This window comes from Dendropsophus ebraccatus, chromosome 12 (assembly GCF_027789765.1).
Source record: "Dendropsophus ebraccatus isolate aDenEbr1 chromosome 12, aDenEbr1.pat, whole genome shotgun sequence".
Taxonomy (NCBI): Eukaryota; Metazoa; Chordata; class Amphibia; order Anura; family Hylidae; genus Dendropsophus; species Dendropsophus ebraccatus.
Window position 1 is genome coordinate 82,051,093 of NC_091465.1, and position 22,787 is coordinate 82,073,879.

Consider the following 22,787-nt stretch of genomic DNA (forward strand, 5'->3'; position numbering starts at 1 on the left):
GAGAGGGGCTACAGCTATGGAGAGATTACCTCCACAGTCCTGTCCCCTGATGTAAGCCCCAGCCTGAAGTGGATCTGCTATGATTTGGATGGTGAGGGAGACTTCCTGGGTCAGAGTACAGAGCTGTAGACCCCGCTATGCAGAACATGCCCCTCCCCCACTCCCCCTCCCACCCAGTACAGGGAGCTCTTAAACCAAAGCAATGCTCTTAATCCAAGTTACTCCTAAACCAAGGTACCACTGTATTTCTGTATATTAACTTACTATTTGGTAGATCCATTCCGTTTATTATGAAGACAAAGAGAGGAGTCGGGGAGCTTCAGCTCTGGTCATAGTGGGCAGGTTTTTATCTCTCAGAAATGGTTTCAGCCCTTCCCACGTCACACCCTATAAAATCCAATAAATTTGGAATCTCAGCCAAGGTTTCCATCTCACATAACGATCCGTCAACAAGAACAGAACCATGATGTCCCTGATGGCCGGGATCCTGAGTCTTCTCTCAGCTCTTATAGCAACAAGTAAGTGATCTGATATATAATGTATTATTATTATTATTATTATTATTATTATTATTATTATTATTATTATTATTATTATTATCTTGAATTGTTTTAATGGCTTTTTTCTAAATAGTATTAATAATAATAACAATAATAATAATAATTAATAATACATTCAGCTCACATTAGTAGTTGGATTTCAAATTTGTTGTTTCTTCGGGAAAAAAAATAATAATAAAAACTGCAAAAACAGATAATTAACAGAGAAGTCTCCCAGTTTGTTGTATCAGCCAGGTGAATCCAATTGTTGGGAAGGGTCAATTCCAAGTTATGGTGCGTTTACACAGGCAGATTTATCTGACAGATTTTGGAAGCCAAAACCAGGAATGGATTTGAAAAGAGAAGAAATCTCAGTCTTTCCTTTATGACCCGTTCCCTGTTTATCATCTGTGCCTGGCTTTGGCTTCTAAAATCTGTCAGATAAATCTGCCTGTGTAAATGCACCATTAGCAATGAATGACAGCATTCAGCAGCAGTTGCGTGACACCCTGGGTAATTCCCCCATCTTTATCTTGTCTTGTCTTGGTCTCTTCTTCCTGAACGTCACGTCCCTCTATTCCTCACATGGTGCCCCTGATGGTTCTCCATGTCTATACTGGGAACGTCAGCTATGGGTGTGTCTGTTATAACTGACTTTTTGTGTATGAACATGTATGACCATCACTCATATAATAATTATAGAATAATATATTTGTAAATATGGGTAAAGTTACTGTCTAATTGTATAGATTAAATTCTAACCAAGAATCACACTGTCCATTGTATATTCTGCAATGGTACTGTAAATATATATATATATATATATATATATATATATATATATATATATATTTATATCATCACTCAAATCTTACATAGTGTTATTATGTATTAAAAATATAACATTATATTTTACTACTACTACTACTACTACTACTACTACTACTACTACTACTACTACTAATAATAATAATAATAATAATAATAATAATAATAATAATAATAATAGACTATTTATTCTTCTGTTCCTGGCAGACAGAGCAGTATATCCCTGTAGGACAGCTCTTCCCTCCTGATGAGGATTATCCATCTGATATTACAGGCTGACTGATCTCTGTGCTGTGTGATGTGTCTCTAGGTGACGCTCTCTCGTGCACAGTGTGTAGGGCTTCTACACCCTCATTGTGCTTTGGCTTCGATGTGATTTGTCCTTCAGGCCAACAGTGCGGATCCAAATACCAGGAATCCACTATCGGTAAGTCTTAGGATTAACCGTAACTAGAGATGAGCGAACCGGGTTTGGGTTCGAGTCGATCCAAACCCGATCGTTCGACATTTGATTAGCGGGGGCTGCTGAACTTGGATAAAGCTCTAAGGTTGTCTGGAAAACATGGATACAGCCAATGACTATATCCATGTTTTCCACATAGCCTTAGGGCGTTATCCAAGTTCAGCAGCCACCGCTAATCAAATGCCGAAAGTTCGGGTTCGGATCGACTCCAGCATGCTCCAGGTTCGCTCATCTCTAACCGTAACCTATTGTAACTTTTTGTAGTTTTTTTTTTATGTAAATCAGGGTTATTCATTGTATACAGTTCTGTAACTTTCTAATAGGTTTTGCTTGTCATTTCCTCACCAATTTAATAACTGCTTGGATGTGTTCCTGTTCATATCCTTAAGCTGAAAACCTATGATGATCTAATAATTATCTTATTGAAGTCTGAGCGGATACATAGAAGCAAACAATAGGAGAGGAGAGAGTTGTGCTCTGCACTGATACACTGTAACAATTCCAGCCCCTGTATAGGCAGGACAAGGTCCGGATAGGTAAGTATTTATAACTGTTTATTTATTTATGTTTATAATTTGAATCTTTTTTATGACAACTCCTAATAAATATTAGTGTTATTTTTTATATTTATATTTGAATACTTAATATTCAAAAGGAAAACAGATAAAATGGCACTTTTTCAACGTTGCAAAGTTGTTATTACAAGCAGTTTTGCAACATCCTCTTTATTTTTTTTTTAAGTTTTCTCTGTTTAAATTGAAGTTATACATATGGCCTCTAGGTGTCAAACTATGGTCCATGCTCCATAAAGTGAGTTGCAATCACAAGCTCTGTTGATATATTTTTTTTTGCAACAGTGACTCTTTAAAGGGGTACTCCGGGCCGGGGGTATTTTTCTGCTCTGGCCGGGGAAGGGGTGGTTATGGGCGGGTGTACCGGGCAGCGCGATCCTGGACCTAGCGCTAGGTAAGTGACCTCCACGGTCCATAACCACCCCCTTCCCGGCCAGAGCCAGAAAAATACCCCCAGCCCGGAGTACCCCTTAAATACAAGCTTGCAGTGAAGCATGAATATTTTTTTCTTTTTATTCTTTTTACTTCCACTTTTGTCCAGCAGATGGTGAGGTGTTCAATGCTGGAAGAAGGAGTAGGCAGTTGGCTAGGACACCACTGAAGAGCGGGGGACAGGGTGAAGGTTATAGACGTCTAATACACAGCTCTGTCTGTTAAGTCTCTTTTCTATAATGCTGTAGGAAATGAGGACTTACCTTACAATAAAAAAGGGACCTGTGGAAAGAAAAGACTTCCGCTGCATAGATGGAACAACAACATGATAGGACATGGGCAGAAGTTATCATTTCCGGTGTATGCTCTGCCAGCTGCCTTATCTGTAATTTCCTATGTAGATAATAGAGCCTTATCTACATGTAGCCATGGTTAACATGACCCCTGACTGAACAATTGTGCCAGGGAGATCAGGTAAGTCAGTTAGACCATCTGTGGCTTTTGTGTAGCTTGTGCACAATTTACAAAAGGTAATAACAAAGAACGGGCACTGTAAGGTTTATCTGCGGCACGGTGCAAGAGGAAAACGTAACAGCAATGGTGAACTCGCTATTTTTTTGCTCTTTTTGATGTTTATTGTATCAAAATTGAAGCAATTACATGGCATTAGCATCTTTCTTATTCATCTGTGTGTATATACGCAATGATGTATATACTACTGTGTATATTATTTACACCCGGCAATCACTGGCACATTGCAAAGCCAGACAGAAAGATACACTTCAGGGTAAAGAAATGAATCCTTATAGTGCTTAAATGCTGGATTCTTTCACCCTCCCTACACTGACAATTTCACAATGTTCTAAGCCCTACTTGGTCAGCTCTCCCTCCCTACACTGACAATTTCACAATGTTCTAAGCCCTACTTGGTCAGCTCTCCCTCCCTTCACTGACAATTTTACAATGTTCTAAGCCCTACTTGGTCAGCTCTCCCTCCTTTCACTGACAATTTTACAATGTTCTAAGCCCTACTTGGTCAGCTCTCCCTCCCTTCACTGACAATTTTACAATGTTCTAAGCCCTACTTGGTCAGCTCTCCCTTCACTGACAATTTTACAATGTTCTAAGCCCTACTTGGTCAGCTCTCCCTCCCTTCTCTGATAATTTCACAATGTTCTAAGCCCTACTCGGTCAGCTCTCTCTCCCTTCACTGACAATTTTACAATGTTCTAAGCCCTACTCGGTCAGCTCTCCCTCCCTTCACTGACAGTTTCACAATGTTCTAAGCCCTACTCAGTCAGCTCTCCCTCCCTTCACTGACAATTCCACAATGTTCTAAGCCCTACTCGGTCAGCTCTCCCTCCCTTCACTGACAATTTTACAATGTTCTAAGCCCTACTCGGTCAGCTCTCCCTCCCTTCACTGACAATTTCACAATGTTCTAAGCCCTACTCGGTCAGCTCTCCCTCCCTACACTGACAATTTCACAATGTTCTAAGCCATACTCGGTCAGCTCTCCCTCCCTCCCCAATGAGAAGCATTGTTGCAGGAGGTGCACTCGGCGAATGGTGACAGTTAAAGATCCTGTAACTTCCGCACCAAGACATTGTATCTCCCGGAGAGGGTGGTGGAGGGACGTCCATTAGTACCTTGAAGACAGACCATGTTTTTCTGATAAGGGCTGGCCTGGGCCCCCCTGCTCCATGGGCCCCATAGCAATTGCGTGGTCTGCCTCCATGGTTGCTATGCCATTAGTTTCTGTATTGGTTTCTGCCCGTCCAAGTGTTGCATAGAGAAGGAAACCTCCCTCTAAACACTCTTTCTACCAATTTCTCTTTCTTTGTCCTTATTAAAACACTGACCTTTCACTCCATTATCTATCTGGATTTGTGTTCTATATAACTCTGTCTAAGATGTTCTCTCTCTAATGTCATCTTCACAAATGTTAGATTTCCTAATTTTGCTGACTGTCACTCACTTCTAAAGCCCTCATGATTGGCTGCCATACAGGAAGGGCTGACTGCAAGGCATTATGGGGAAGCATGGCGGAACTTAGGATCCATGAGTCATCATCATTATCACTACAGCTGACATTTTTATAGAAGTCGGAATATATTAAAAAAATTCAGGTGAAATTAAATTTGTGACAAATTCTTTCACTCATCTCTAGTTACAATCAATCACTGCTACACACTAATTAAGATCCGGAAGGTTTTATTTCTATGTTGGTTCTATTCCAAAAACATTGCCTTAAAAAAATAAAAAATCTTTGCTGTATTTATTTGTAGATGGAATCACTACTACAGTTTTCCAAAGGGGATGCACAGACCCGGCTCAATGTAATGCTAAGAGCAGCCTAACCCTACAGAACGGACACATCAGCATTGTCCTTTCATGCTGCGGCACTGACTCATGTACGCCTACTATTCCACAATGTAAGTCATCCATAACTGCATAAGTTGTGATTGGCCCTTGCACAAGGTCTTCTGCAAGGGCCAGTGACTGAGAATGAACATTCACACATTTATATGAATGTTTGGCTGATAATCACAAGTTTTCATAATAGCATACGCTTCCTCTTGAGCAGTTAGTTTCCATGGTGTCCTAGCATAGGGAACCACAGAAACAATATGGAGAGCAGGGACACCTGTTATTGTGATGGGAGTTCCTGCTTCCATACAGTACAGTGATGCGCTATACAATGCTGTTTACTGTATGGCCTGTTGGGGTAAGAAGATATACTGATACTATACTTACTCCATGGGCTGGCAGCTGTGCACCTGATTCAGGGAATTTAGGTCGGAATTGTGATTGATTTAGAAACTTATTTTATGACCTGATTCTAACAAAATCTCAAGGAATAAATCTTCAGAGGTTTGTTCATCACCATAAGGCTACATTCACACAACGTAAATTATCAATTAATCACAGCCATTGTTGCAATTTGCAACAACGGCCGTGATTAATTGATTATTTCCATTGTGCTTCAGTCAATTGGATCCCTAGCGGCCACGGCGAAAACTGACCTTTCAGTTTTGTGCGGCCGCTGTTCATTGAATAGCAGACGCACAAAAATGTCAGTTTACACAATGGAGAGTGCAGCTACCGCCGGGTGAATTAGGATGCGGGCACGCACTGCACTGCAGACAGGGGCGTAGCTAATGTCTCCTGGGCCCTGGTGGGAGAGGCCAACTTGGGCCCCCCCCCCCCTCCTTTCACGACCAAGTGATGCTATTGGTGTGTATATATATATATATATATATATACATACACACACACCAAGACAGATATTACCAATAACACCAGCATATTGGAAGAAGAGTATTATCACCGTACATATTATCGCCATACTGTTACTGACCAAATCCTGTATACTGAGACCAATATTACCAGTAATACCAGTATATAGGAAGGAAACATTACCGCCACACCACAACCACTACCATCACCACCATATTGTTACTGACCAAATCCAGTATACTAAATCACCTCATCCAGTCATATAGAGGTGGCCCCAGCTCTACACAGGCTCTATACACCATATACATTACTGTGCAGTTATATCAGGTGACTCACAGGAGACGTCTTTTCTGATCGGAGTTCTTCCCTTTTCATCTTCTTCTCCATCTGCCCTGGGCCGTTATGAGAACTTCTCCGAGCCACGAATCCACAGAATCTGCCAGACAGACATATTAGTCTCCTCACTCTGGCACCATCCTCATCTATATACATACTGCACATTTGTATTGGCCCCTTTACACCCTTATTTAGTGTGACCCCCTAATAATATATGCCCCCCCTCTGTGTATTCCCTCTCCCCCTATGTTGCCCCCCCAAATAGATGGCCCCTCTCCCCCCATGTTGCCCTCCTTATAGATGGCCCCCTCTCCCCCCACCCTCCCTTATAGATGGCCTCCTCTCCCCCCTCCATATAGATGGCCCCCTCTACCCCCTCCCTTATAGATGGCCCCCTCTCTCCTCACCCTCCCTTATGGATGGCCCCCTCTCCCCCCTCCTTGATAAATGGCCCCCTCTCCCCCCACCCTCCCTTATAGATGGCCCCCTCTCCCCCCTCCCTTATATATGGTCCCCTTCCCCCCCTTCCCTTATAGATGGTCCCCTTCACCCCCCCTCCCTTATAGATGGTCCCCTTCACCCCCCGTCCTCCCTTATAGATGGCCCCCTCTCTCCTCACCCTCCCTTATGGATGGCCCCCTCTCCCCCCTCCTTGATAGATGGCCCCCTCTCCCCCCACCCTCCCTTATAGATGGCCCCCTCTCCCCCCACCCTCCCTTATAGATGGCCCCCTCTCCCCCCCTCCCTTATAGATGGCCCCCTCTCCCCCCCCTCCCTTATAGATGGCCCCCTCTCCCCCCTCCCTTATAGATGGTCCCCTTCACCCCCCCCTCCTCCCTTATAGATGGTCCCCTTCACCCCCCCCCCTCCTCCCTTATAGATGGTCCCCTTCACCCCCCCCTTCTCCCTTATAGATGGCCCCCTCTCTCCTCACCCTCCCTTATGGATGGCCCCCTCTCCCCCCTCCTTGATAAATGGCCCCCTCTCCCCCCACCCTCCCTTATAGATGGCCCCCTCTCCCCCCTCCCTTATATATGGTCCCCTTCCCCCCCCCTCCCTTATAGATGGTCCCCTTCACCCCCCCTCCCTTATAGATGGTCCCCTTCACCCCCCGTCCTCCCTTATAGATGGCCCCCTCTCTCCTCACCCTCCCTTATGGATGGCCCCCTCTCCCCCCTCCTTGATAGATGGCCCCCTCTCCCCCCACCCTCCCTTATAGATGGCCCCCTCTCCCCCCACCCTCCCTTATAGATGGCCCCCTCTCCCCCCCTCCCTTATAGATGGCCCCCTCTCCCCCCTCCCTTATAGATGGTCCCCTTCACCCCCCCTCCTCCCTTATAGATGGTCCCCTTCACCCCCCCCTCCTCCCTTATAGATGGTCCCCTTCACCCCCCCCTCCTCCCTTATAGATGGTCCCCTTCACCCCCCTCCCCCTCCCTTATAGATGGTCCCCTTCACCCCCCCCTCCTCCCTTATAGATGGTCCCCTTCACCCCCCCTCCTCCCTTATAGATGGTCCCCTTCACCCCCCCCTCCTCCCTTATAGATGGTCCCCTTCACCCCCCCCCCCTCCTCCCTTATAGATGGTCCCCTTCACCCCCCCCTCCTCCTCCCTTATAGATGGTCCCCTTCACCCCCCCCCCCTCCTCCCTTATAGATGGTCCCCTTCACCCCCCCCTCCTCCCTTATAGATGGTCCCCTTCACCCCCCCCTCCTCCCTTATAGATGGTCCCCTTCACCCCCCCCCCTCCTCCCTTATAGATGGTCCCCTTCACCCCCCCCCTCCTCCCTTATAGATGGTCCCCTTCACCCCCCCCCTCCTCCCTTATAGATGGTCCCCTTCACCCCCCCTCCTCCCTTATAGATGGTCCCCTTCACCCCCCTTTCCTCCCTTATAGATGGTCCCCTTTCCCCCCACGCTCATAGATGCCCCCCTCTTTCCCCCCACCCTGCAGGCTGATAAAAAAACAAAACAAAACTTAACTCACCTGACAACGCGCTCCCACGTTGATCCTCACTCCTTCGGTCTGTCCCCGGCTGCTGCGCAGCTGCCGGGGGTGTCGCGTCTTATCCCCGGCAGCGCGCGCATCCCAGAGCTCCCTGCGCGCCGGAACCGGAAGTCAGGGCCCAAGGCGCGCAGGGAGCTCTGGGATGCGTGCGCTGCCGGGGATAAGACGCGACACCCCCGGCAGCCGCGCAGCAGCCGGGGGAAGACAGAGTCGGACTCTTGTGACTGCAAGCAAAACAATGCTTGCGGTCACAAGAGTGATTGATCGGGAGGGCCTTGCGGGGCCCTGAGGGCCCCGCGGGCCCCCCTCTGTAGCGGGCCCGGTCGCGGCGGCTACCCCGGTAGCTACGCTACTGACTGCAGACCTTAATAAGACATTAGGAATAGTGTAAACTAGATCTGATGCCCATTGCAATGAGTAGCTCTTGTTATCGAGGATGACTACTGTTTGTGTATTACATGGACGTTCACTGATTTCAATACATAATGAAGATGACCACTGACCAAGCAGTCTCCTGGTTAAAACTAACTTTTATGATGTTAATAGGCTTTAGCTAAGGTTCAACCCCTTTAACTAATTTATAGACTCATCTATGACCAACAATAAAATATACAGTACATGTCATATGAACCATTTCTCTCTCTTTCTTTTTCTTTTTCTCCTGTTTGTTTCCAGTACCACCAAAAAGCTCCACCCCTAATGGAGTCGTCTGCCGAGCCTGCAGATCTGAGACTTCTTCCTGGTGTTACACCTCCGATACCTTACAGTGCACCGGGGAGGAGAATATGTGCTTTCTCCAGACAGAAGAAGTAACAGGTAGGAGAAATTGTTTCTTTTCCTCTTTACTTTTGAGGGAACCACCAAAGACTGAAAGATTCTCACAACTGTGCCCACTAATTCTGATATACCCACGATGCAAAAGAACACTCCAGAGACACCATCACAGGTCTCAACATAATGAGCCCAGGGGGCAATGTCCTAGAATACACTTACGTCGAGACCTGTGATGGTGTCTCTGTGGTGTTTTTGGTTGATCTCCCTGAGGTCAACCATCATCTCTTTGCATGATATACCCACTGTGGGACCAGTAGAATGATAAAAGGGTTTCTGGACAATTCTACTACTTTAATACTTTAACAAGCCACCGTGTCCATTAACCCCTTCCAAACCCCCTCAATTTCAACTTTTGGCTTATGTTTCCTTCGTCTTCATCTTCTAAGTCCTATAACTTTTTATTTTTCAGTTGAATGACCAATGAGAGCTTTTTTTTTTGTTTTTTTTTACCCTTTATTTAACCATATAATATTTTAGGAGATAACATTTTTAATAAAGGGATAATTTATCATTTTTTTTATTTTTTTTACCCGTCTAGAGGAATATCATAATCAATCATTTAATTAGTTACATAGTACAATGCAATGTATATGCATTACATTGACCTATATGATCAGCCCTCTGCCTGGACAGCCTGCCACATTCTATCAGATCAGACACAGCAGGCACGAGGTCTAGCAGAGGCCTTGAGATGATATGACAACTGTTCAGCAGCTCATGATTCTTCCCACTATATAGAGTTGAATCTGAATACTGTTTAAACATATAGTAAAAGAACCTGATTTCTGAAAACCCAGGTATATGGCAGCTCTATTTTCAGACTAAGGCTATGTTCACACAACGTGAACGACCGGCTGTTCTCTGACCCCGGCCAGGTCACGGAACGGCCGGTCTCTGCACAGATCATCCTGGCCGGTAATGCAGTACCGGCCGGATAATCTTTATAGCCGTAGTGTTCTGATGCAGGAGCATCAGTGCGCGCCCGTCTCAGGACTCCCCATAGAACACAATGAAGCAAGCGGCCAGAGCCACTCACTTCATTGTGTGAACTGACAGGGTTTCCTACGGCCGCAGCTGATATGTCAGTTCTTTGCGGCTCTGGCCGGGATCCCATAGAACAATAGGCCGATGGCAACAACAGCCGTACTTTTACATAGTGTGAACATAGCCTAATTTATGAAATCTATAGTAAAGGTGGTGGCTATGATCACCAAGACCAATGTTTATGTTCATGTATAAAGCCTCATATGGTGTTAAATCTCTTGTATGTATCTTTGCAGGAGGAGTCTCATCTTCGGAGGCTTTTCGTGGATGTGGGACAAAATCCCATTGCGATTTTGGCAACAGTTTGGAAAAAAATCACGGATCATTAATTAAAGTATCGGTTTTCTGCACCAACGATGGTATAAGTGTCTATAAAGCCATCATAGCTCCCTTCATTACCTGTCTCCTGCTGCTGAAATTGTTCTTCTAATTTAAAGGGAACCTGTCACCCCCTGTGCTGGGGCAGAGCCCGGCCGACCCCCCGGTGCAGACCCATATACTTACGGCTTCCACGAAGTCCCATTCCGAAGCTGTGCGCACTCTCCCCAGAGATGAGTCCGATGGCCATAGAGAATGACGGCTCCAGCCATTCTCTAGGGACGTCGGACTTGTCTCTGGGGAGCGTGCACGCGACTTTGGAGGGGGGCGCCGCCGCGGGACGTGCTCCAGGAACGAGACTTCGTGGAAGCCGTAAGTATATGGGTCTGCACCGGGGGATCGACCGGGCTCTGCCTCAGCATGAAGGGTGACAGGTTCTCTTTAACAGTTGTTTAGGATCCTTGGGAAAATGCGTCCCAAAGAAATGTCTCCCGCATCTATTACTTTTCGTACTCTTGTATTTTTATTTTTGCTTTGCAAAATGTTTCTCTAAATAATGTAGTAAAAACAACATAAAGTACTTTACATTTTAGAGGTTTAATTTTATTTTCCGCCACTTCCCCTCCATGTATGTAGACTTCCAATAACATCCTGGCATAGCTATGTATAGAGTTGTACTATTACTTCTTATTCTTTTCTTATTTCTACTTTCCTTCTATTTCTTCTTCTCTTTGGACACTTTCTTACTATGTCTGTCAGAACTTGTTATCATTGCCTTATTATGAGTATGTTCCAAATTTGTGTTGAATACAATGGATGGTGCGACCTGTTAGTTGACTTACCAGGCAAACATCACATTCAATTATTCTTAAGGGGGCTATTTGGGTATCAAAATTAATATTCTAAAACAATATCCCCCTTCCCAATATCACCCTATGTCTAATAAACATGTATAACCTATCTTGCACCCTTTCCCTGTTGTTGTTTTTTTTTTTTTCCCCATGCTTATCTGCTCTGGATGTCTAAATTCATATCCTCTATGTCCACTCTGACAATGCTCAGCTCCCTCTTCCCCCCTTTGTAGACACAGCACATGTGATCTCCTCTCTAGGGGCGGGGTTAGCTGTCTATTGACTTGAAGACATCACCTGCATCATCTCCATGCACCTGTGCTTCTTCCATAGACTTATATGTGTTCCTAAGCCTAGGTTTCTGTAATATGAAAAGTTATAGTTCTATCTCTGCTCTGCTTCAGTGAATGTAGGCTAATGTAAGAACAGTCCTGTGCATTGGAGATAACAGCAGTGGGCAGAAAAGAAAGCTAAGGGGGCGAGTATGCAAACAGACCAATCAGTGAGATGCATTATGGGAAATGTAGTTTCCTGGACGGCATCATCTTGGACACAGACTGGCTTTTAGAAAAACTTGTAACTCAGGAACAGCAGGAGCTAGAAAGACAGAAGATGTCTCAAAATGATCAGGGGGACTTGGTGAGTGAAACAAGCTAGAATTAAATTTTTAGCTTCGGTGGATAACCTCTTTAAGGTTTCCATACAGTTTATACTTATGGTATCCAAACCTACCACTGGCAAGTCTATATGATGTCGGTGGAGATAGGGGTCAGGCGTGATGGAATTTCACTACCCAACCCCTTTTGTTCTCATAAAGATAAGCCAGTGCTAGAGCAGTCTTACTGTGGCTTACCCTTCCCCTTACCATAGAGAACACAGTGCTGAACATTGATGTGTAGGGGGAGGACAGGAGAGATAACTGTTCTTTTGCACTGATCATTCTGCTGACAGTTATTGAAGGTGTGTGGCCACCTGTAGACTGCAATTGAGAATTTAAAGTCTTGTTCTTTGACAATGGCATTTTTCACTCTTTCATAAATGTATAACCGGCCACCTTCCGAGCCGAAACTTAAATTCATCCTCCAAACATATTTTTTTTTAATCCATGTATAAGGTTAATGAAGCTAAAATTGAGGTCTTATTGAGTAAACTAAGTCTCTGTGTTCTGCTGATCCTATGTGATATATTTTATGATCTCTTACTTCCATCTTTAAAACAAAATTTACAGTTTTATTCACAGTTCTTTACATTGTGCTTTCTAGTGCTGACTAAACAAAACCTGAATCTGGGTTTGGTTTGTACTATTCAACAAATTCATAATCTCTAACCGTAACATTGTGGCTGTTCCTGTTCTATACAATAAGCTGTATGAGATGTACCTGCTCCAAAAACTTTCTGCTTCTGCCTAGGAAACCCCATGGCAGTCAGCACTTAGCAGCAAACCAAAGCTAGATATAGCAGCTTTGTGTTTACACGTATGAGTCCTATGGTGGTTGTGTAACACATGCACAATATCATTAATAGAGATCCAATGGTCATAGAACTTGAAGATGGGTTGACTGATATAAATTATATCATTGTTCCTAATGAAAAGTTATTGTATTTATTTATTTATTTATTTTCTTTCAGAATTTGAATTTTAAAATTTATAATTTATACACTGTATAAAGAGGTTTTAATGTTTCGTTTTTCTTTTTCTTTTTTAAAATTTCATTGTGGCTTTTATTGTCATTTTTTTATTAACATCTTCAGCTTCACTTTTATTTTCTTACCTACAGGGCTTTTTTGCCATGATCTATAGTTTGTTTTGTACCTTATTAGTGTAAATGGGAATTTTGATCGATTTCTATTTTTTTTTATTATTATAATAAATAAATAGCAATCCTGGTGTTTTTCTTTTCCTTTTTTATTATTACGCCTTGTGGGAACAATATTTGTGTTTAAATAGATTGGACAATTCTGCATGCTACAATACCATATATGTTTATTACTATATATATATATATATATATATATATATATATATATATCAAAACTATGAATTAACATATGTGGAATTATACAGTATACCTAATATTCTAGGTTCTTCAAAGTAGCCACCTTTTGCTGTGATTCCTGCTTTGCACACTCTTGGCATTCTCTTGATGAGCTTCATGAGGTAGTCACCTGAAATGGTCTTCCAACAGTTTTGGAGAAGTTCCCAGAGATGCTTGGCACTTGTTGGCCCATTTGCCGTCACTCTGCGGTCCAGCTCACCCCAAACCATCTGGATTGGGTTCAGGTCTGGTGACTATGGAGGCCAGGTCATCTGGTGTAGCATCCCATCACTCTCCTTCTTGGTCACATAGCCATTACACATCCTGGAGGTGTTTGGGGTCTTTGTCCTGTTAAAAAATAAATGATTGTCCAACTAAACGCAAACCAGATGGAATAGCATGCCGCTACAATCTACAATTTTTCATAGTCATGAAAATACAGAAAACTCTTTGAATGAGAAGGTGTGTCCTTTATTAGGGGAGGGGTTTTGTAATAATTTTTAAAAACTTTTTTCTACACCTTTAGTCCCCCTTTTTTTTTCCCCCTTGGGGATTTATACAAGCAATTATTAGATTGCCTATACTGATGAATGCTATGCCTGAGGCAGACTCTAGATTCAGATTGCCGATGCGATAGGATGGAGGAAAGTATTCTTCCTCTGTCAGTGATCAGGACCAGTTCTGATCAGCCACTGACACCCTTAAACACTGTAATTGCTATAGATTGTGGCTAATATCTCTCTGTAGTTAATGGGATGCCAAGGATGATGGTATTCTTTACTACCTTCATCCTTTGCATGTTTTCAGGATATTAGCAGTGTACCGATTTACCCCAGCCGGCCCATCTCTCCTAAAAAATATTGGGATGGAGCTGTGCACTGCTCTTTTAATATTACTTAAGAGGAGCAGTCTGCCCAGGGTGGACCGGTGAAGTGAGGGCGGCGGTAGCCCCACCCCCTACCTCTCTTCACTGGCTCCACTTTTTAGTCACTCACTATACCCTTCCTCTGAATAAATGACAGATCCTGAACACTGGTAAAGACGGCAAAGGCACACTAGACATGGTAGCCAAGACGAAGGAGGAGCTTGGCCATGTCATTGTGTCTACCGATTGCTCCGGCGCATGCATATTATATATCCAAGGCAGCAGCATTGCAGGTCTGGGTCACGCTTCACCAACCCAGCTTCTCATGAATAAAAGAGGTTTTTCACCCCAACAATGGCACCACACGGATTTTGAGTCACAGGACCCAGGAGGGGTTTACTGTCAGCAATCAAATGGTGTCAATGGTTGTTTTTTTTTTTTTTTTTTTTTGGGGGGGGGGGGGGGTCTTATACACATTTGCTTAAATTTATCTATATAATAGGGGGTATGCCCCTCAGGTAAAATTTGTGTTAAATCCTCTCCCCTCCTAGAGACTAAAATTGCTTTGATACATGTCATTACCTCTTCTGCCTCTTTCCCTCAATTTTGAGGCTGCTGCTTTCTGCCAATGACACAGAAAACTGTGCGTGAGCTGTTCACTCTATCTCCCCCCCCCACCCCCCCCCCCCCTTTCCGAGACAGCGCATGTAAACAGCTCTCTGTCCAGCTGTTTCTGCATTCTGTGATGCCTGGAGGTTTAATAACAGTGAGGTCATCAGTAGAGATGAACAAAGTGAATCCGGCAAAGCAATATTCCCAGCAAATCGTGCTGTCAATTCACTGGTGGCCACACACAGAAAAGCTATGGAAGAAATTTTTAGTTTCTAGGAAGAGGGATGATTCAGCATGTATTTTACATGTGAGGAATGCTCCTTTAAATAAATAAATAAAAAAAATCACTTATTTGTAGTTCCCCTAGGGGACTTCCATGAATAACCCTAACCCCAGGGGGAATAACCCTAACCCCAGGGGGAATAACCCTCACCCCAGGGGGAATAACCCTCACCCCAGGGGGAATAACCTTCACCCCAGGGGGAATAACCCTAACCCCAGGGGGAATAACCCTAACCCCAGGGGAAATAACCCTAACCCCAGGGGAAATAACCCTAATCCCAGGGGGAATAACCCTAACCCCAGGGGAGCTTCTAGTGTAAGTGTTAAAAAAAGGTTTATTATTAATAAAAAAGCCCCTCCCCTAATAAAAGTTTGAATCACCCCCCTTTCCCCATGTTATAAATAAAAATAAATAAATAAACATGTTTGGTATCACCGTGTGCAAAATCTCCCAAACTATTAATTAATCACATTCCTGATCTCTGAACGGCGTCAGCGCAAAAAAATCCCAAAGTGCAAAATTGCGCATTTTTGGTTGCATCAAATCAAGAAAGATTGTAATAAAAAGCGATCTAAAAGTCGCAAATGCGCAATCAAGGTACCAATAGAAAGAACACATCATGGCGCAAAAAATGACAGCTCATACAGCCCCATAGACCAAAGGATAAAAGCGCTATAAGCCTGGGAATGGAGCGATTTTAAGGAACATATTTTTGTTAACAATGGTTTTAATTTTTTACAAGCCATCACATAATATAAAAGTTATACATGTTACATATCGTTGTAATCGTAAAGACTTGAGGAACATAAATAACAAGACAGTTTTACCTCAGGGAGAGCAGCGTAAAAACAAATACCCCCCAAATAAAAAGAAAATGCTTTTTTTTTTTTTTTTACAATTTCACCATACGTTGAATTTTTTTGGGGGGTTGAAGTGTACTTTATGAAAAAATTCAGCCTGTCATTGCAAAGTACAATCAGTGACGCAAAAAATAAGGGCTCATGTGGGTTTCTAGGTGGAAAAATGCAAGTGCTATGGCCTTTTAAGCACAAGGAGGAAAAACCGAAAATGCAAAAATCGAAATTGGCTCTGTCTTTAAGGGGTTAAGCACAAGGAGGAAAAAAATGGAAGAAATAGGCTCTGTCCTTAAGGGGTTAAGTGAAACTACAGAAGAGACTAGATGGATCTTTGATCTGCGGACCATTAATCCTTACCGTTATAGTGAACAATGAATTTCTCTTCCCTTCTGTAATGCTGATGTATGAACAATACTCTATTATCACAGCAGAAGAATCGATCATCTAGAGATAAGATCCTCTACTGGGATTACAAATGTGTTTGTCCAACGTTCATCCTGTTCATTGAAGCCTCAGAGATTTTACAGCAATTAGAATGTTTTGATATCTATACCTAAAAAAAAAAAAGATTACATTTAATTGTCTCAAATAATTGTTGAGAAAATTGTAAAAAAAAAAAAAAAAAACAACAAAAAAAAACACACCTTTAACTGCTGTGGATGTATGTCTGAAAATATGTTAAAGAGTGTCACTGTAATTTTTTTTTTTCCAGAAATCAATAGTCCAGGCGATTTTAAGAAACTTTGTATTTGGGTTTATTAAGCAAATATGCCATTATCTGCATTCAAAAAGGCTTTTCCCAGGCCCCCCCCCCCCACCCTCCTCTTTTCCATCCACTGCTCATTATCAGGAAATTATGTCATGTTGCATCAGATTTGCCCCTGTCTAATCTATGGAGAGGGGAGGGGAGGAGGTAGATTAGTTGGCAGCGGAGAGCAGAGAACAAAGGATTACACAGCGGGACCTATGTGAAAGACGGCATTCAGAGGTCAGAGAGGTCAGTGCTGACTTAAGAGGAGATAGCCCATTGATGTAGCTGTAAATTAACTCTTTGTCGTCCTGTTTTGGTGCCTCATCTCTACCTCCACCCCTCCCCTCTCCATAGAGAACCATGAAGACAGGGGGGGAGAGCTTCAAACTGCTTTCTCATGATAAAAAATGCATTTTTTTTTTTGGCTAATAAACCCAATTACAAAGTTTCTTAAAATTGCCTGTACTATAGATTTCTCAAAAAAGAAAAAAAAAAAAGGAAATAAAAATAAAATAAAAATAAACGACAGGTACACTTTAAGCTTTTGTTACCTTAAAACCCCATTTTATGTGAACCATATATACAACTACTTTTGTTTCATATGTCGATCAATTTATTAATATATCTATTTATCGAGGTCTTTTAAGCATTGTATTCTCGATTGACTTACCTGTCAGGGAATGTGACATGAAATGAGAAGGATGCACGCAGATTTGATAGCCCAGATTTGCTTTGCTTTCAATGTATAACTTCTGCTGTGGATCTTGTACATGTGAAAGGGTACAAACACACATACACACGATCCACACTCGCAGCAGGATTGTCATGTAAATGCCACCCTTATAACCCCCCACCGGCAGGAGCATACATTACCGGGTGCACACTCCGGATTGCTTTGAGGGCTCCCGGCATCTGGACGTCCCGCTCAGCCAATCAATGGTTGCGGTGGGGCAGTGCACTGATTGGCTGAGCGGGACATTCAGCCGGGAACCCCTGAAGCAAGCCGGATCATGGAGCAGGTAAAGTATGCTCAGGCCAGCGGGGTGTGTGTGTGTGTGTGGGGGGGGGGGGTTAAGGGGGTGGAATTTACATGACAATCCCGCTGCGAGTGTGGATTCTAATGGAAGCTAAAAGGGAGCACAATTAAGGTGTAACAGGCAGTTTGAAGATCGGCAAGCAGCAAGGTTTACTACCGCCCCATCCCTCTTATTAATGACAGCTGCAGGGGGCCCCTAGGCAATTGGCCATGCAAATATATTAGGAACCACATGGGCTATTACATGGAGGGAAAAATTTTGACTCAACAATAAAGATTTAAATTAAAAATATAGAATTTCTGTATACAAACTTACTAGTGATGAGCGAATAGTGAAATATTCGAATATTCGATATTCGTTAGAATATCTTTCCGATATTCTACTATTCGATTGAATATTCGATCTCATTAAAGTCTATGGGAACAAGTATTTGTTTATTGAAAAACATCTACTCGACCACTTGGAGGTCACCAAGTCCACAATGACACCTCAGAAAATGATGCCAACACCACTGGAATGCAACTGGGACAGCAGGGGAAGCATCTGACACCCCAAAATCGCTGGTAATAAAGTCACAAGTCGATGTTATACAGGTGAATTACCTGGTTATTAAAGGGTGTATGAATATTTTAAAGGTACAGCTGGACGGCTGTATTATGTAGCACGTAGCACTTGGTAAACAGAGTGCCTTATAGTAGCACAGCAGCCTGCTCGTACCACCCTGTGTATTTATGTATGATGTAGCAGCACGTAGCACTGGATGAACACACGTACTACTCTTTTTTTTTTAGATCTAGCAGTCTAGCACGTATCAGCAGCGCAAAGCACTTGGTGAGCAGCCTGCTTGTATCACCCGGTGTATTCATGTATGACGTAGCAACACATAGCACTGGATAAATACAAGTATATATGTTATTGGGTGACTATGCAATCCAATCATTGTTTTTCTCGTTTCTCGCAATGCTACGTACACCAAGGGGCTGTGGCAGCCTCCCTGCATGTTGATTGGCTAAAAAATCAGGGAAAAAACAGGGAAGAAGGGGGATTTGAATGCTCATCAAATATTTATCAGATATTCGGCGAACTATTCGATAATATTCAATACGATCGAATACCTTACTATTCGATTGAATATCTATTCGATCGAACAGTATTTGCTCATCACTATAATTTACTGATTGGTAGATCCATTCCCTTTATGAAGAAACAAATAGGACCAAGGGAGGTTATAGCTCCAGCTTAGATCATAGTTGTCAGGCTTTCATTTCTCAGACATATTTCAGCCCTCCCCATGCCCCACCCTATAAAATCCAATAAATTAAGAATCTCAGCCAAGGTTTCCATCTCACAGAAGGATCCATCTATCGGAGCAGAATAATGATGTCTCTGGCCGGGATCCTGAGTCTCCTCTCAGCTCTTATAACAACAAGTAAGTGATAGGAAAAATAACAACCCAGGAATTCATTGTTCTTTGTTGATTTCGTTTTATGGGTTTATTCAAAATATTATGAACAACAACAACAATAATAACCATTAAAATAAACATGATAATATTAGCAGTAATGTAAAAACCTTGTATATTCATTTCCCATCTATTCTCGTATTTCAGCCCATCACAGTGGAAGGATTTCACATTGGTCACTTTATAAAACGGAGATAAATAGCTTCTTCTTGAAAAATGATAACCACTTAAGTAACAAATAATTAACAGAGAAACCTTCCATGTCCAAGGACTCCATTTGTTGGAAAAGGTCAACTCCAAGTCAGAAATAATGAGAGCATTCAGCAGCTGTTGCTTGTTTTCAATGTCTTGAGTGTAACCCCTCCCCCATCCTTCACTTGTCTCGTCTTGGTCTTTTAAAGGGGTTGTCCAGCGAAAATGCAGGCAGGCACTATTATAGCAGTGTGTATGGTTGAGTGTGAGTGCAGGCACATTATAGCAGCAGTGTGTATAGCTGAGTGTAAGTGCAGGAACACTATAGCAGGAATGAAGAGGATGGGAAACACGAGGGCTGACAGAGACTGCAGGGAGCATGAAGGAATGAGCGGGGCAGATGTGGGCACATACATGCAGTACTCTCCATCCTGGGAGAGAAAGGTTACACTTACTAAGAGATTACCTCCACAGTCCTGTCCCCAGTGCTGTAGACCCCGCTATGCAGACCCTAATGCACCAACAATTTTCATTGCATTGACGGGCGGCCAAATAGCGAAATGACGTCCGTCGTTTTAAAGTTAAAGTGATGAACGGCATTTTGGAACACACGTTGTGTGAACATCCCTGTAGGACAGCTCTTCCCTCCTGATGTGTGATGAGGATTATCCATCTGATCTCAGTAACATTACAGGATGACTGATCTCTGCGCTGTGTGACGTCTCTCTAGGTGACGCTCTCTGGTGTGTGAAGTGTACGTCTGACTCCTCATCTTGCTTCGGCATCGGTGAGGATTGTCCATCAGGCTATGAGTGCGGATCCACATACACAGAGACCACTGTCGGTAAGTCATAGGATTAACTAGAATCTTTTGTTATGTTTTGTTTTGTTGTTTACTGTGTTTCCCCCAAAAATAAAACCTCCTTTGAAAATAAGACACCCCACCTACTCTACCCTCTAACCTAAAGTAAGGCACCCCCCTAAAAAAATAAGGCACCCCCTACTCTACACTAGGGCACCCACTGAAAGTAAGGCCGCCCATTCCCCGCCACCCAGCACTCACCTAATCCCCTCATCAACCTCCAAAACCGGCACAGCTGGCAGCCGCCAGTCCATGGCCCCCATGTCCTCCGCAAGCTGCCAAATGTCCCAACACCACTGCTGCTGCATGCCTGACCCGCCGTCGATGCCGCACGCCTGACCCATTGTTGCTGCACGTTTGACCCAACGATGCTGCACTGCTGTGCAGGCTATATATATATATATATATATATATATATATATATATATATATATATGTTCTTAGCAAAACCATTTGATCAAATAGAATGTACCAACTCACCATGTTAAGGTGACCGACCCCAAAAAGAGTTGGACCCTACAGGATCAACTAAACTCTGTGTAAAACACCCACAGGAGACACAAAATGTGAACAAATAGATAGCAGTCCACTCACACTTGTTCACACTGTGCAGTTTGCACACCAATTTTGTAGATGTATAGTACGAGAGAGGCCATTAGTTAGTATTTGAACCATAAGTCACATTCATCATCATCACCATCTTCATGACAATTCTTATTAGTATTACCGCTGCCATTTTTTGTGGAAATCTGAACATTTTGAAAATTTCAGCCAAAATCCAATTGACAAATGACAAATATTTTGGCTCATCTCTAGTTACAACCAATCACAGCAACACATTCATTAAGATCCGGACAACTACTGCTTTAAACGTTGCTTTAAACAAAAAATGGTTGGTGTTTTTTTTTTTAGATGGAACCACTACTGCATCATTGCTCAGGGATTGCATAAATCCAACTCGATGTGGTATAAAGGGCAGCATAAGCCTACAGGATGCCCGAATCAACATGGCCATCTCATGCTGTAACACCTATGCCTGTACGCCTACTATTCCAGCCTGTAAGTCATCCGTAACTGCATTTACTGCACAGTCGATTTTGGTGCTTAATGGTTATGATTGTTTGGCTGAGTTTTCATGACAGCATATGCCTCCTGCTCAGTAGTTAGTTTCCATGGTGTTCTAGCATATGGCGCCATACAAACTACATAGGGAGCAGGGACACCTGTTATTGTGATAGGAGTTCCAGCTTCTATACAGTACAGTGATGTGCTATACAATCTTGTTTACTGTATGGCCTGCTGGGGTTAGAAGTGATATTATGCATTGCCACTTACACCATGGGCTGGGCACTGTACACCTGGTTCACGCAATGTAGGTCTGAATTGGCACTGATATGGAAACAAATTTGATTTGATTCCAACAAAACCTCCAGGAATAAAGCTTGGGAGGTGCGCTCATCACTATATATAAGACATCTGGATTAGTGTAAACTAGATTTGATGCCCATTGCAATGAATAGCTCTCGACGATCACTAGTCCCTGTGTATTACAAAGACGCTCACTGAATTCAATCCATAATGAAGATGACAACTGACTAGTGATGAGCGGATACTATAATGCTCGGGTGCTCGTTACTCGAAACGAATATCTCCCGATACTCGAGTGCTTATTTTGAGTAACAAACCCCATTGAAGTCAATGGGAGACTCAAGCATTTTTGCAGGGGACCCAAGTTGGGTAGAGGGAAGGTCGTATGAAAACCTGTCAACCTCAGAAATTGATGGAAACACAACAGAAATGGACAGAAAACAGCAGGGGCAGCATGTATGCATGCCTCTGAGGCTGCCTAATGGCACCATTATGTCTAATTCTGTGCAACAGCCTGGTTAAAACAGAGGTAGGTATATGGACCACCCAAAAACTCAGCCTGACACAGCTTGGCAGTGAGAACACAGGGAACCATTAAAACAGAGGTAGTATATCATGAAACACCCACAAATTCAGCCTGACACAGCATGGCAGTGAAGACAGAGTGAACAAGGTAGAAGCGGTAGCCAGTCAGCCTTCCCAAAATTAGGTCAGACACTGCATGGCATTGAGCACACAGAGAACCATTAAAAGTGAGTGAGGAAGCAAGTGAGCCTCCCCAAAATTAGGCCAGACACTGCATGGCATTTAGCACACAGAGAACCATTAAAAGTGAGTGAGGAAGCAAATGAGCCCACCCAAAAACTGGAGTGAGTCCAGTGGCTGGGATATTTAGTGGACATGAACCCGGGTGCTGACAGCTAACTGGCTAGGCCAGCTATCAGTCACCATCAAGGGTACACCTGATGCCTCTCGACCAAGGGTGGTGAGGCCCTGG

The 22,787-nt window shown here is 43.3% G+C and overlaps 1 protein-coding gene across 1 annotated transcript in view; it reads left to right on the top strand.

The window, feature by feature from the left end:
* The first annotated feature begins 435 nt into the window (after positions 1-435).
* Positions 436-22,787, top strand: part of LOC138768823 (uncharacterized) — a 49,205-nt gene continuing 26,853 nt past the window's right edge. The window contains exons 1-7 of the mRNA XM_069946780.1: positions 436-518; positions 1,678-1,794; positions 5,123-5,269; positions 9,094-9,234; positions 10,533-10,655; positions 20,291-20,404; positions 21,335-21,481. Coding sequence (XP_069802881.1) covers positions 464-518; positions 1,678-1,794; positions 5,123-5,269; positions 9,094-9,234; positions 10,533-10,655; positions 20,291-20,404; positions 21,335-21,481 — 844 coding nt within the window. The 5' untranslated portion in view covers positions 436-463. The remainder of the gene's footprint in view (positions 519-1,677; positions 1,795-5,122; positions 5,270-9,093; positions 9,235-10,532; positions 10,656-20,290; positions 20,405-21,334; positions 21,482-22,787) is intronic.